Source organism: Solanum tuberosum, unplaced genomic scaffold (genome assembly GCF_000226075.1).
Source record: "Solanum tuberosum cultivar DM 1-3 516 R44 unplaced genomic scaffold, SolTub_3.0 scf00073, whole genome shotgun sequence".
In the NCBI taxonomy this organism is placed as follows: Eukaryota; Viridiplantae; Streptophyta; class Magnoliopsida; order Solanales; family Solanaceae; genus Solanum; species Solanum tuberosum.
Window position 1 is genome coordinate 903,312 of NW_006239002.1, and position 12,650 is coordinate 915,961.

At 29.3% G+C, this 12,650-nt stretch overlaps 1 protein-coding gene across 1 annotated transcript; it reads right to left on the minus strand.

Annotated features, from left to right (window-relative positions):
- Positions 1–837: 837 nt before the first annotated feature.
- Positions 838–2,478, minus strand: LOC102586472 (caffeoyl-CoA O-methyltransferase 6). Its single transcript, XM_006346334.2, has 5 exons — positions 2,317–2,478; positions 2,098–2,177; positions 1,880–2,024; positions 1,355–1,489; positions 838–1,271 (listed from the first exon to the last, which is right to left on the minus strand). The coding sequence occupies exons 1-5, from the start codon at positions 2,407–2,409 to the stop codon at positions 978–980; spliced, it is 747 nt and encodes a 248-aa protein (XP_006346396.1). The 5' UTR covers positions 2,410–2,478; the 3' UTR covers positions 838–977.
- Between the last annotated feature and the right edge of the window lie 10,172 nt (positions 2,479–12,650).

Consider the following 12,650-nt stretch of genomic DNA (forward strand, 5'->3'; position numbering starts at 1 on the left):
GGTATAAAATGTATAAAATGCGTTTGTGTTTGTATAAAGTGAGAGAAAAGTGTATATACAGATACAAATACATATATTTTTGTCATATACACTTATAATTATACAAATATAGATCTTATTATACAAATTACAATGTATAAATAAATTTATACAAAACTGAACAATTTGTATAAAATTGGATGTATCTAGCGAATTATACAAATCAAAAGCTCCATAGCAAACATAAAATTTGTTGTGGAGCGCAATTATGCAAACTATAACTATAACATATAACTATGATTTTTATGTTTGCTATATGTGAAAATTGCTCTAATTAGAACACCATTAAAAAGCTTATGTCTCGTTAGACTTAAGTTTGATTTTTGAGAACAAAATTAAACCAATCCATTTGAAGGGCATATATCGCGCAATGAAATAATTTGAATGGGATAAAGTTGGTGTTTTATTAACGAGTGAATGTTTGTTGATTCAAGTCTTCAGTCAAGAAGTTATTTTAAAGTAATATGTGTTGCGTGCAGAGAGACTAACGGAAGCGGCTCCTCTCCAGTACCCTTTTTTTTATTGCATTCCTTTCCAAAAATGTCCTTTTGAATCATTATCCACTTGCATCTTCAGCTTGTATTATTGAAGATACTAAAGAAAAAAACTCTTTAAAATAGAGAAATAGTACTTGTAAAGAATTTTTTTTCTTTTATTAATCCTTATACGATACAAATTTTAAATTGATCAAATTAAAGATTGTAAATTTATATCGAGTGATTTTTTTTAAAAAAACTATATTTATACATGATAAATAAAATAAATATCATTTAATAAAGAAAATGTTTACTCAAGTGATATATAAAATAAAATCTTAATATTTCTTACAATTTCAGAAATACAATATTCGAAATACAAATGTTTTTTAGTAATAGGGATATTGATGACATGCACATATTATAATTCACAAAACAAACGAGGGGAAAAAAATAGAATAATCAGCTGATACGGCGGCACAGGGTAATTCCATCACCAACCGGAAGCATACAAATCTCAATCCTTGGATCAGCCGCTAAAGCTTTGTTAAGTTCCAATACAAAGTCTCTATAATACCTAACATATTTCCTCAATGGAGCATTAGGTGGAGCGACCACTGAACCATTCCATAGGGTGTTGTCGTACCCGATCACACCACCAACTTTCACTAATTCTATTATCCTTTTGTGGTAGTTGATGTAGTTGTCCTTGTCAGCATCCACGAAAATGAAATCATACGTGCCATGGTTATTTTTCTGCCAAAAATAAATAAAAAATATATTAGTTTAAGCTGATTAATTTTATTTTATTATCGTTTAGGTAATCTGATAACACGTACGTCTTCAACTAATAGATCAAGAACGGGTAAAGCAGGTCCCTCTCGAAAATCAATCTTGTGAGCTACACCAGCTTTTTGGATTATGGGTAAACCAATTTCTTCGTAATTTTCCTTGTTAATATCCATTGCCAATATCTGCAAAAACAAACACAAATGTTTTATTAATTAGGCCGTTAAAGTGGCGTGCACGACTAATTAATACAATCAGTAAAATTCTATAATTTTTCGAATTACTTGTTCAAATTGAAGTGATTACTGATTAATTACTAGCGTTTAATTAGACAAATTCAGTAATTTTAGTTTAATGCAACTCCAATTTGAGTTAAATACTCCCATTATTATAAGGATGAAATCAAATTAAAATTATCAAAAGTTGAATGGTTTTGTGCTTAAAGTCAATCCAATTGTCCTTATTTTCTTCTTGGTGCGGATTTTTTTTTTCTCCTTTTTGTTTTTTTATAGGGCAAGTTAGTGGAAATTTATACTTTTTGGGCCTTTAGTGATGGATTAAAATGCATGTGTTACCTTTCCATCATGTGGAAGAGCAAGAGCAGTAGCAAGAAGAGAATAGCCAGTGTAGACACCAATCTCCATGGTGTTTTTAGCATTGATCAACTTCAACAACATGTTCAAAAATTGTCCTTCATCAGCAGATGTTGTCATAAGATTCCTGTTTCACACAAATATCCATAATTCATTAACAATTAATAATATATATATATTTAATCAATTAATAAACTCACCATGGATGCTTAGCAGTCAATTCTCTAAGCTCTTTCATGGGTTCTGGCTCTCTTGGGTATACGCTCGTCTCCAATATGTACTGTAACAACATGTTCAGCCACAAATAACACATGGTGTCAAATCCAATTTTAATTTGCATCTGATCACCCTAGTTAATCGCAACGAATAAAATTCTTGAATCAGTTTCTACGTCGTCGTACTAAAGAAATTTGTTATACCTGGTAAAGAGCATCACTTTGCAAAAGACTCTTGTGGCCAACCTCTTGGTGTTTAGAGACTTGGTTTTCCTGTGATGCAACATTTTCAGCCATACTATTTTCTTGAATGATTTCTTTTTTCCTCTTTTTTTCTTCTTCTTTTAGTTTGTGATTTAGAAAGTAATGAAATTGAAATATATATATAATGTGTGAGGAAATTTGGTTCATAAGGCAAGACTTGCATGAACATATTGGGCCCACCAACTAACAAAAAATTTGGTGAGATTCCTTCTTGATGTGTTTTTTTTATTTTATGTTACATGTGGGACCCATGGAAGTTGTTGCAACAAAGTCTCAACCACTTGAATAAAAATACTTAATACGTCAGATAACGTCATGATTACCTGTTTAGATTTGTGACAGGTGTCCTGTTAATAATTTTACTAACAAATACTTCCCACGTTCTTTCTTTTTAGTTTGTTCAAAAAGAATGATTTTTTTCTTTTTTTTTATAACACTTTAATTTCAGCTTTTCACGTGATATGTTTAAGGTCACAAAATTAAAGGAAAATTTTGTACATTTGACACAACTTTAATTTAGGATCACAAGATTCAAAAGTCTTCTTTAAAGTATTCATTTCCAAATATATTTAAAAGTTGCCTAAAAAAAACCAAAAATATTCATTTTGGTTGTTGATAAATTTATATGCTTTTTTCATGTTTTCCTACGTTATAAAAATGGTGAGTTCATAACTTAAATTCAGTTTCTGTTACATGGTAAATATATTATTATATTATAGTGGAGACGATGATTTCGTATTAAAGTTAGAGAGAGTATCTTTTTTTTTTCTAACATAAAGGTATTTATTTTTATATAATAAATATTAACCATGATCGAGACTATTGTATAATATAATTAAATAAATCGTGCCATTAGTATGTATTATTTTATTATATAAAATAAACAGGGATGTGGGAAAATGGAAAGGAATCAAATTCGTTTTGTTCTGCCATGCATGATATTTGGAGGCTTAAAATATATTTTTAAAAGGCATATATGTTGTTAGCAAACAAATCAATAAAATGATAATATTACGTAACAAACATATGGAATAATTTATTTTACATTACATGTAAATATCATTATTTTTTTATTTTTTTAAAAAGATAAATAGAAGAAGATTGGCTTGAAGTGGGGCCTGAAAATTGAAATTAGTAGACTTTGTCAATTAGCTTTTGGTTTAGCAAAGCTTAAATAAAAGTTTAAAAATATTTTTTCTGGAATATAGTTGAATTTTATTAAAAACAACTACGGTTTCAATTTAGCGAGGTTGACATGGTAAATAATGGTGGGTAATATATAATTTCTAATCAATATGTGTAACATCATATTGTCCATAATGACGAATAATAGATGAGTTACATACAATTTTTTATTCATCAATGAAAAGGATGTTCTATATCTAACCTAAAAAATCAAGCAGAACATCGTAGAACTTATTTAAATGTGCTTATATCTTTTGGCTGGTAACTTATAACTTTTGATAGTATTTTTATTTTTTTAACTTAAAAATAAATATTTAAAAATTATTCAAACTTAAAAGCATTAATAATTAAGTTAATCAACGCAGAAAAAAGAGTCACACCCATATGATATTATTTTCACTTTTTTTCTCTTATTATTTATTATCCTCGATTTTTATTTTTATTTTTAAAATGTCTCTTGCTTTCTTTTCTTTTCCAATATTCATCTTTTTAATTTCTTAAATTTGCATATATTTTCGTTTAATCAGTGATTGGTGAAAAATCATTTTCTTTCTCTAGTAAAAAGAAAACTTTAAAGTCACTAAATTTTGATAGAATAACAAAACAATGATGGCAAGAGTTGGTAAACGGTGATCAGTGACTCTTTCCATCTGTTTTTTTTCCTTTGTTGGTGAAGTAAAATAAGATAAAATGACGTCAAATAGCAACTCCACTTTGACTTTCTTATAACGCTTTAATTTAGAATCTAAAGCATAATTACTATACATTTTAAACTAATATTTCTTTTAGTATATGGTGGTATCGAAATAAATTCAACGACATCAATTATAATGATTTGTTACAATAAAAAAGAGAATATATTAGATGTGCCTAATTGGATGAAGATTTTGAATTAGATATTCAAAGTCCAGCTAACAATGTTAAGTTTTGTAGGTAACTTCACCAAGAATTTTTTTTAGAAGTATATAAAATAATAAAGCTTGAGAGACTTCTTTGGTCAAATTTGTTCCCTATTTCAATTTTTTTCAAAAAATAAAATAAAATTGAAGTTCTTTTTCATTTATGATCATTTTTTTGGAGGATTAATTATCCTTTTTCAAATGAAACAAAAACAATTGTCATAACAGTCTATGTTATAGTCTTTCTTCAGTTTTTTACAGTTTGACTCTCGAAAAATGAAAAATACAACTAAAATTAGGATAGGGCTTGGCAGGGTGATATAGGACGAGCCTTGACCCGCTAAAATTTTGACCCACCTGTCCTATGTAACCTTTTTTCATTATTTTGCCTCGCCCCACCTTGTTCAGTTTAGACCTACCCCCGTAGTGTGTCCTGCGTTGCCCTACCCTAACCTTAATAATACTGCCTCAATGACAAAATAGTTAGAACTATTGGGGGTGTTTTACGCCCTTTTAAGGAAAAAAAAATGACATAAGTTAGATATTACTTTTCATTTTTTGCCTTTATTAATTATCGTCAAATTAATCTTTAGAACAATTCAAAACATTTAAAGTTTTTGAACGCATCATATAGAAAATTCAAATGAAGGGTAAAACTGAAAAAATATTCTAAAAGTAGTCTTGAAGATTGAACAATTAAATTAATTTGAAATATGAAAAATGTCTCAACAATTCAATTATTTTTAAACGGAGGGAGTAGTAAATTGATAAAGCCTTTTGACATTTTCCCCCTTTAAATGAATATAATATTCCCAGAGTTATACTTTTGGGAGGATAATATATTTCGTATGGCTAAGTCAGAGGTGGTGGCTGGTTAGGTGCTTACCGGTGATTAGATTAAATTAAAGACACTGATTAAGCAAAATGAAACTAATAATATAGTAATATAATATAATATTATAAAAGCCTCAAGTTGAGTTTTCAAACATATGTTTGTCTGTTGGTAGAATTTACTTCAGCGAAAAGTCTTATCGAAAATATTTTTATTTTATTTTCATAAGATAAAAATAAAATTGTGTAGATATCATTTTTTGCAGACCTTACTTATAAAATTATATTGAATTTGTTATTATTGTTGTTCACAATTTATTTTTTTACGTGGCACGAATATAAGAGGACTTGTAGTTATTACTAACAAACCTTGTTATATGATAACCAACAAACATTGATGTATTAGAAACAGTAAGTCAGAAAATAGATGAAGCATGAAAAAAAATTGAACTCACAATTTGTTTGTATCTTTAAAAAATTTAATCATGTCACTATTATTCAAGGTTTATGGATTAGTTCCTGTCATGGTAGCACGAAAATCTATTCTGTAAGCTCAATTTACAAAACCTAAACGAATTTAAATGGTGGAGCAAATCACACACTATATACTAATGTTTTTGCTTTTAAAAATGATGAAGAATGTTGTGAAAAAAGGGGAGACAAGTGCAGACATAAAGGCAGTGTCTGTTCGAATGGTATCATTCGGAAAAAAAATAAAGTCTCGCGTGAAATAAATTTGATACAAAAATATATTAATCAGATGATTTGATCAAATCCAAAGTCTAGTGTGAGGAAAAACTTTCTTTATGAGCTAAGCTAGAAGATATGCTTTAAATTTTGTCCAATACATATATATAACTTATAAGTACAAATACTCTCATTTCCCAATTTCATTGTCCAATTCATACTTCAATTTTTTTTATAAAAAAAAACCAACAATTTGTTACACTTAACCAGTACTATGAGAGTCAATAAAAAGTTATAGCTGTCTGTAATTGTTATCGGTGTATATTGAATGTATAACAAGTATTTAATTAGTATATAATTGGTGTATAACATATACATGCTATCTATACATAGATTATACAGTGAATATATTCGCTAAAATTGTATAGAATAAAAAATCAGGGTTAATTTTTTGTTGTGTAAAAATCTTGAAATTTTCGCATGTTGAATTTCAGGACATTTGTTTAGTAAATGAAACTCTTTTTTAGTTCTCTTGCTACTTATAGATTAGTTTGGATCATGATCCTAAAAATTCTTTGAGCGAGCAAATCGAAATTCTTAAAAAAAGTTAGACCAGATTTAAGAGTTTTATAAGTTATTGCAAACGTTAAACGGTAGTCTTGATGTTTTGACGGTAAGGTTGAGCAATATTTGAGCAACATTATAATGATTCTAATCTTATCCCAAAATCTCCTTTTGTATTTTGAGTTTATTGCCCTTTTTGCTGTTTGAACATCCCTCATCCTTATCAGCCATGTTACACAGTACAAGTAAAACTGTCTCCGTGTACTGACTCTGCTTAGACAATTTCTCCATACCATAGGGAGACTTGGAGCAACAGGAAAGTTGTTTCGTATAATCTATTACTTAGGTTCGAGCTTTGGAATCAGTTGTTTGCATCCATATAAGCAAACAAGGTACAGCTCAAACTAGATTCATACTGGAATTGACTCTGACATAGTGCAGGTTTAATAGCAAAATGTTTCAGATAACATTTCTAAGGCACACCAGACATACATATAACTAATTTAGATGTTAGTGATATTTGTGAGTATATTAAGAATTGAACCAGTGTGCCATGCACCCACATCAACCGAGTGTTGTGACCACGACAGCCATTGCCTTTTTCTTTGTGTGTGTATTCGTCTCCAAAGCTACTGGTAAAACTAGTAAACCGACCTGTAGATTGGCTGAACATCACTCCACCATCTCAATAGCTCTGATATTAGTTGTTGGACTAAAACAGGTCAAATATATTCTTAACATGACTTGATATTGTCTATTTGGATCAAAGTCGGCACATTTTTCCATGAAAAATCTCATCCCATTAGAACTTAAAAGTATCACTACACCGACTTTAATTTATTCGCATACCCAACAACACAATATACATATTATGGTCAAATGCAAGTCGTCAGTATATATAATCACTTCTACTTGTAGCAAGTCACATAATGAATTTCTTTCGAGTTCATTGACAATCAACCAGAAAGAGCTGTGTATGTTAAAGAAGAGAAAAGGGGGACATCTTATTGCTATTATGCAAAACAGCTCAACTTTGAGTAAAAAGATTGACAATCTAGATGAATGAATTTATGTTCTTTGCCTTTAAAATAAGTCGTAGAAAAATGTCACTGCTTTTGTGACTGAAACTCTGTTGCTTTTGTGACTTTTGTGACTAACGCACTTCTAATAGAACATGCTACACTTTTACTTTCACCGAGATTCAAAGAACTCTTGCATTTGTCAGATGAATAATCATTCAAATCCTCACAAAATGCTGAATAATCATCCCTTGATAACAACATATTATGAAGTATCGAACAAGCACCAATAGAAGCCACAACAGTCTTGATTTCTCCTTCAATCGGTTCGCGCAAAACGCCCCAATTTCTCAAGCTCTGAACGGCTATAACTGATGGCAAACGCATTACGTTGATTGCATTGTTGAAGTTCTCTTCATTTGATTGAGAAACAGGATCATCAAATGGTAACATTAACCAATTTAACAAAGGATAGTCTCCATTCCCAACTAAAAACTGAGGCACAACCACTCCATTTATCTCCATACCTTTTGAATTCCTAAAAATTGTTCCTTTTTCAATATCTTGGAACAGAGTTGATGAATTTAAGACCTGGAAATCAGTTTTATCGCCGCGGAAACCGGCTATAATACTAATAATTCTGGATGATGAATCAACCACTAATTGAGCTGCTATACTCTCTTCATTAACCTTAAATCTTACGCAACAGAGTACTCCACAGCAATTTGGAATACCCGAAATCGACTCAAATCGATTCGAAACAGATTCAAGCTCACCCGAATTCAAAAACCCAACCCAGAACCGGAAATTAGTACAGAGCACCCTACACAATTGTTTGAAACAAAACTTAGCAACAGATTCCGATACACTAAATCTCCGAGAAATATCGGAGAAATTAGCTCCAGTAGCCAATCGGAAAAGCCCAATTCCAAGCCTAGTTTCCGCAGCGAGATTAAGTGGCGAGTCAACCGGGTCACGACACTCTAACAGAGGCTCTAATAACCCACAAAGCCAATCAAAAGTAGAAGAATTGATATTGAAGAATTTCTTGAAACAATCCGGGTTACGTCGGATAAACGAGTCGGGTCTACCCAGTTTGAACCGGGTCAAACCCTCGCCGGCCGGGGCATCGGATTCTGAGAAATGGATACGTTTTCGTTTACAACGCGAAAAAGGGATGAGAGAAAGAGTAGCGGATGTTTCAGAAACAGAGAGGAAATGGAGAAGAAGAGGCGTAAGAAAATCAGATAGAGAAGAATTAGTTATAGAAAGAGGATTTGATGAAGGGAAAATGACTGTAATTAGAAGGAGTAATTGAGCAATTAGAGAAGAAAGCATAGCAGCCAAATTTCGAGGATTCATATTTGTTGTTGTTTGTGTATCAGTGAGTGATAGTTTTTGCTTTTTGTTTTGTCAGGTTTTCTTGATTTCAGAGCAAATCAAAAAGGGCTTTGCTCTGACAATCTGATGAATCTGTATCTCAATTCATTGACAAAAGTACAAAATAAATTGGGTTTTCAACTTATCACAAATATACACGTGCCTCTTTTCTTTTTTTTTTACTTGAAATTGATTTTTGTTTTCTTATTTGGGGAATAATTATTCAAGAAATATTCCAAATTCCTAAAGTTTCTTATAAGAGGAGGGTAAATTTATTGATCTTACCATTCGAGCAAATATACCTATTTAGTGCGATTGAAAATAATAAAAGAATTTACTCAAAATTCCTAATTCCTAAAGTTCCTTATTTTTATTTATATATTATTGAGGAACTTTCGCATATAGTCACTCAAAAATAAACTAATTATGCTCCAAAAACTACACGTTTATACAAACTTTAAAAAGTTATACATAAAAAGATTGAATGTATATGATGACAAAACTGAAAAATCAAAGGAAATCATCGTCATAAACAAATACAAACAATCATATACAAATACAAATCAAACAAATAATTGTTAGGTGCGAATTATATATATACAAACGTGGCTAATTATGCAAACTCGAAGTCAGCCCACATAATTAATGTATAATGTTATCCGCGAGTGGTAATTATAGCAAACTATAACTATGATGAGTAATTTAGTATAAGTTTGCTTAACCGCATAATTTTCCCTTTATTATTTTAAAAATAGATTTTTCTTTTTTTACTTTATCATTTTTTACTAGAAAATTATGTTTTTTTTAAATGTTATCTTTAGCATTAATTATTTATTTTCCAAATCATATTTCAAGTAATACTCCCTCTATACCTTTTTACTTGTCCAATTTTGATTTTTTGCTTATCATTTTTGACAAATCAAGAAAAGAAAAAAATTATTTATCTATTATACTCTCAATTTATTTAGAGAGTTAATGTTTTTTGCAAAAGGTAGAACCTCTTTAATGAATAAATCGATTTTGGAATTCTATCAATTAATAGGGATAAAATGATAAACTCACTATGTCAATTTTTTTTAAAAAGTGTGTCAATTTAAAAATGGACAGAGGAAGTACTAAACATCAATTAATAGGGGTAGTATGATAAAATAAAAATGTCAATTATTGTTTTCTTAGTACGTATATGAAAGGAAAATATGACAAATAAAAATGGGGGGAGAAACGTAGTATTTGGAATTTGGATAACTCATTTTATTCTGAGCTTGTCAATGTGTGTTTTTTAATTTGTCAAAATTAAGGATAAATTTATGTGAAATTATAATGAAAAAGGTATATCTGAACCAATATTATAACTGAAGAAATATATTTGAATTAAAAATATAAAAAAGAATATGTTTAAACTATTTAGTATAATATAATACTTAATAGTATATTTAATCATTTTCCGTATAATCAATATGATTCCACTTTCGTTTCTATAGATTTTAGCATAACCAAATTTAAACGCCTTAAATTCCATTTTTATAAGAAAATTTTACTTATTAATTGGAGAGAAAAAGGAAACTAAGGGCGGAAATATCTTTTTTTTAGGACTCATGAATATTTTCCCACAAAGGGAAGATACCCCAAGATTTTCATTCCATTTTCAATTGAAGAAAAAATCAAATTTACCCCTAGACAATTTCTTATATCTTACTTTTACTCTGTATGCTTTTGTCATACTTTCTCAATAAATATATTTATTAAGGACCATCTATTAGAACGACTTTACCAAAGTATTTAACTAAAACCAAATCTCCACTTATGGTTTGGACCATTTTTGCAACTACTTTTAGTTTTTGATGTTGGTCCTCCACTTGTGCATTTTAGTTTAATTCCTGCTACAAGAAGTATAATTCATTGGCACCCATGGGCCATCAAGCGAAGTGTATTAATTTATGTGATAATATTTGAATGAGCATAATTTTTTTTTTTTTATATATAAAAAAGATTGTGGTTGAAAACAAATTATAATATTTATATAGCTATAAATTATCTTATTAAAAATAAAATATTTTTTTCAAAACTAAATAATTGAATACTAAATATAAAAAAAAACATCATTCCTTTTTATACTAAAAAAATAAAAAAGTGAGACATGAATTGAGAATATAAAATACAACATAATGTTACACTTGACTCGGATGTTAAATATAGTCAAACTTATCCGAAATCCAATTAGCACTAAAGAGTAAAGACAGAAAAAGTAGATGCAAAAACAAAAATTCCAAGTTTGTGTTATTAAATTATGAAAGAGAGGATTTAATAGATCAGTAGATCGATTATTTAAATTTTTCTTTTGATGATGAACATTAAATTTCGGCCTTGCAATTTTCATTTTCCCTTTTCCGAGCCTCAATTTTGATAAAATCATATAAAAAATAGAAATATATTTCTTAAAAAATATATGAAAGAGGTGAAAGACCAAAAAACTTGTCTAACTTGAGCCTTTTAACATGGAAATGCATCTCCCTCTTCTTCCGAGTCCGAAGCCAAAAGGGCAAAAAAAATTGTCAAAAATTTCAAAAGGGCACATTAAATTTTTTTAAAACCAAAAGGGCAAAATCGCTCCTGACGAAGCGATTTCCCTCTGACACAATGACGAAAAATCGCTGCCCTAGCAGCGATTTTGTCTAAAACTTTTTTTCTTTTTTTTTTCATTAAAAATCGCTGCCACTTAAGTCAGATTTTTTTTTCTCCTTACACATCGCTGCAGGGGCAACACTTTTCATGCCTAGTGCTATTATATTCATGCCTATCGTTAATTATTAATAATATAAAAATGATAAACAAGACGGACAGTATACTCAATAAAATTGTTGAAGCATGAGGAAAATTGAATTATATATCATAAATAATAATAAAAGAATATTAAATTAAAAAAATTCTTAACCAAAATCGCTGCCAGCGATTTTGAAGAAAAAAAGAATTTTTTTAACGTACGACAACTTTTGTCAGAAAAAAATCGCTCCGTACTTTTGTTTAATTTTTTTTTGATGTACCGTTTTAGTTTTTTGAAAGAAAAAAGTTGCCCTTTTGGCTCCGGACCCTCTTCTTCCTATCATAATTTAGTTCAATATTTTAAGTTTGGGTGCTCTAGTCAATATCCACTTTTAATTTCCAAAAAAACATAATTAAAGGTAGCTGCTATTCCTTTTTTTGAGAGCTCACATCTTTTTATTTTTTTTGATTATTTGAACCCACAATCTTATATATATGAAAATAAAAGGTGTTTATCATTTAAGCATTCGTCTTTTATTTTTTTACGAGACATGATCAATACAAAATATACTCTAAAATAAATCTTTGTCGTGTTAAAAATGATATAGAAATATATCGTCTCCACATGAAATGATTCAAACAATGTTTAAGTGATTATTAGCTTTTAACACTATTCAGTAGAATTAATTCTATAGATTGAGTTACAAACAAGTAATCGACTAAATTGTAAACATGTGAAATTGAATATGGAAAAACTAAGAGTTGAGCACCGATAATTAGTTATCAATGGGAGAAGTAAAGGCAATTGATAATGTCAAATATAAGATTGTTGATAATTATGTATATGATTACTAATCATTCTTATATTAACATGACTTAGTACGTTTATATGATGATCATTATAATTATGATTTATTAGTTTATAATTTTTCTTAATGTGATTTCATTA

Excerpts from the sequence above, each read along its gene's own strand:
- LOC102586472 (XM_006346334.2), bottom strand. The coding sequence starts at position 2,409 with ATGGCTGAAAATGTTGCATCACAGGAAAACCAAGTCTCTAAACACCAA. Across the intron at positions 2,178-2,316 it reads AAAGTGATGCTCTTTACCAG|TACATATTGGAGACGAGCGT; the intron begins GTATAACAAATT and ends ATGTTGTTACAG. Across the intron at positions 1,272-1,354 it reads TTGATCTATTAGTTGAAGAC|AAAAATAACCATGGCACGTA; the intron begins GTACGTGTTATC and ends TATTTTTGGCAG.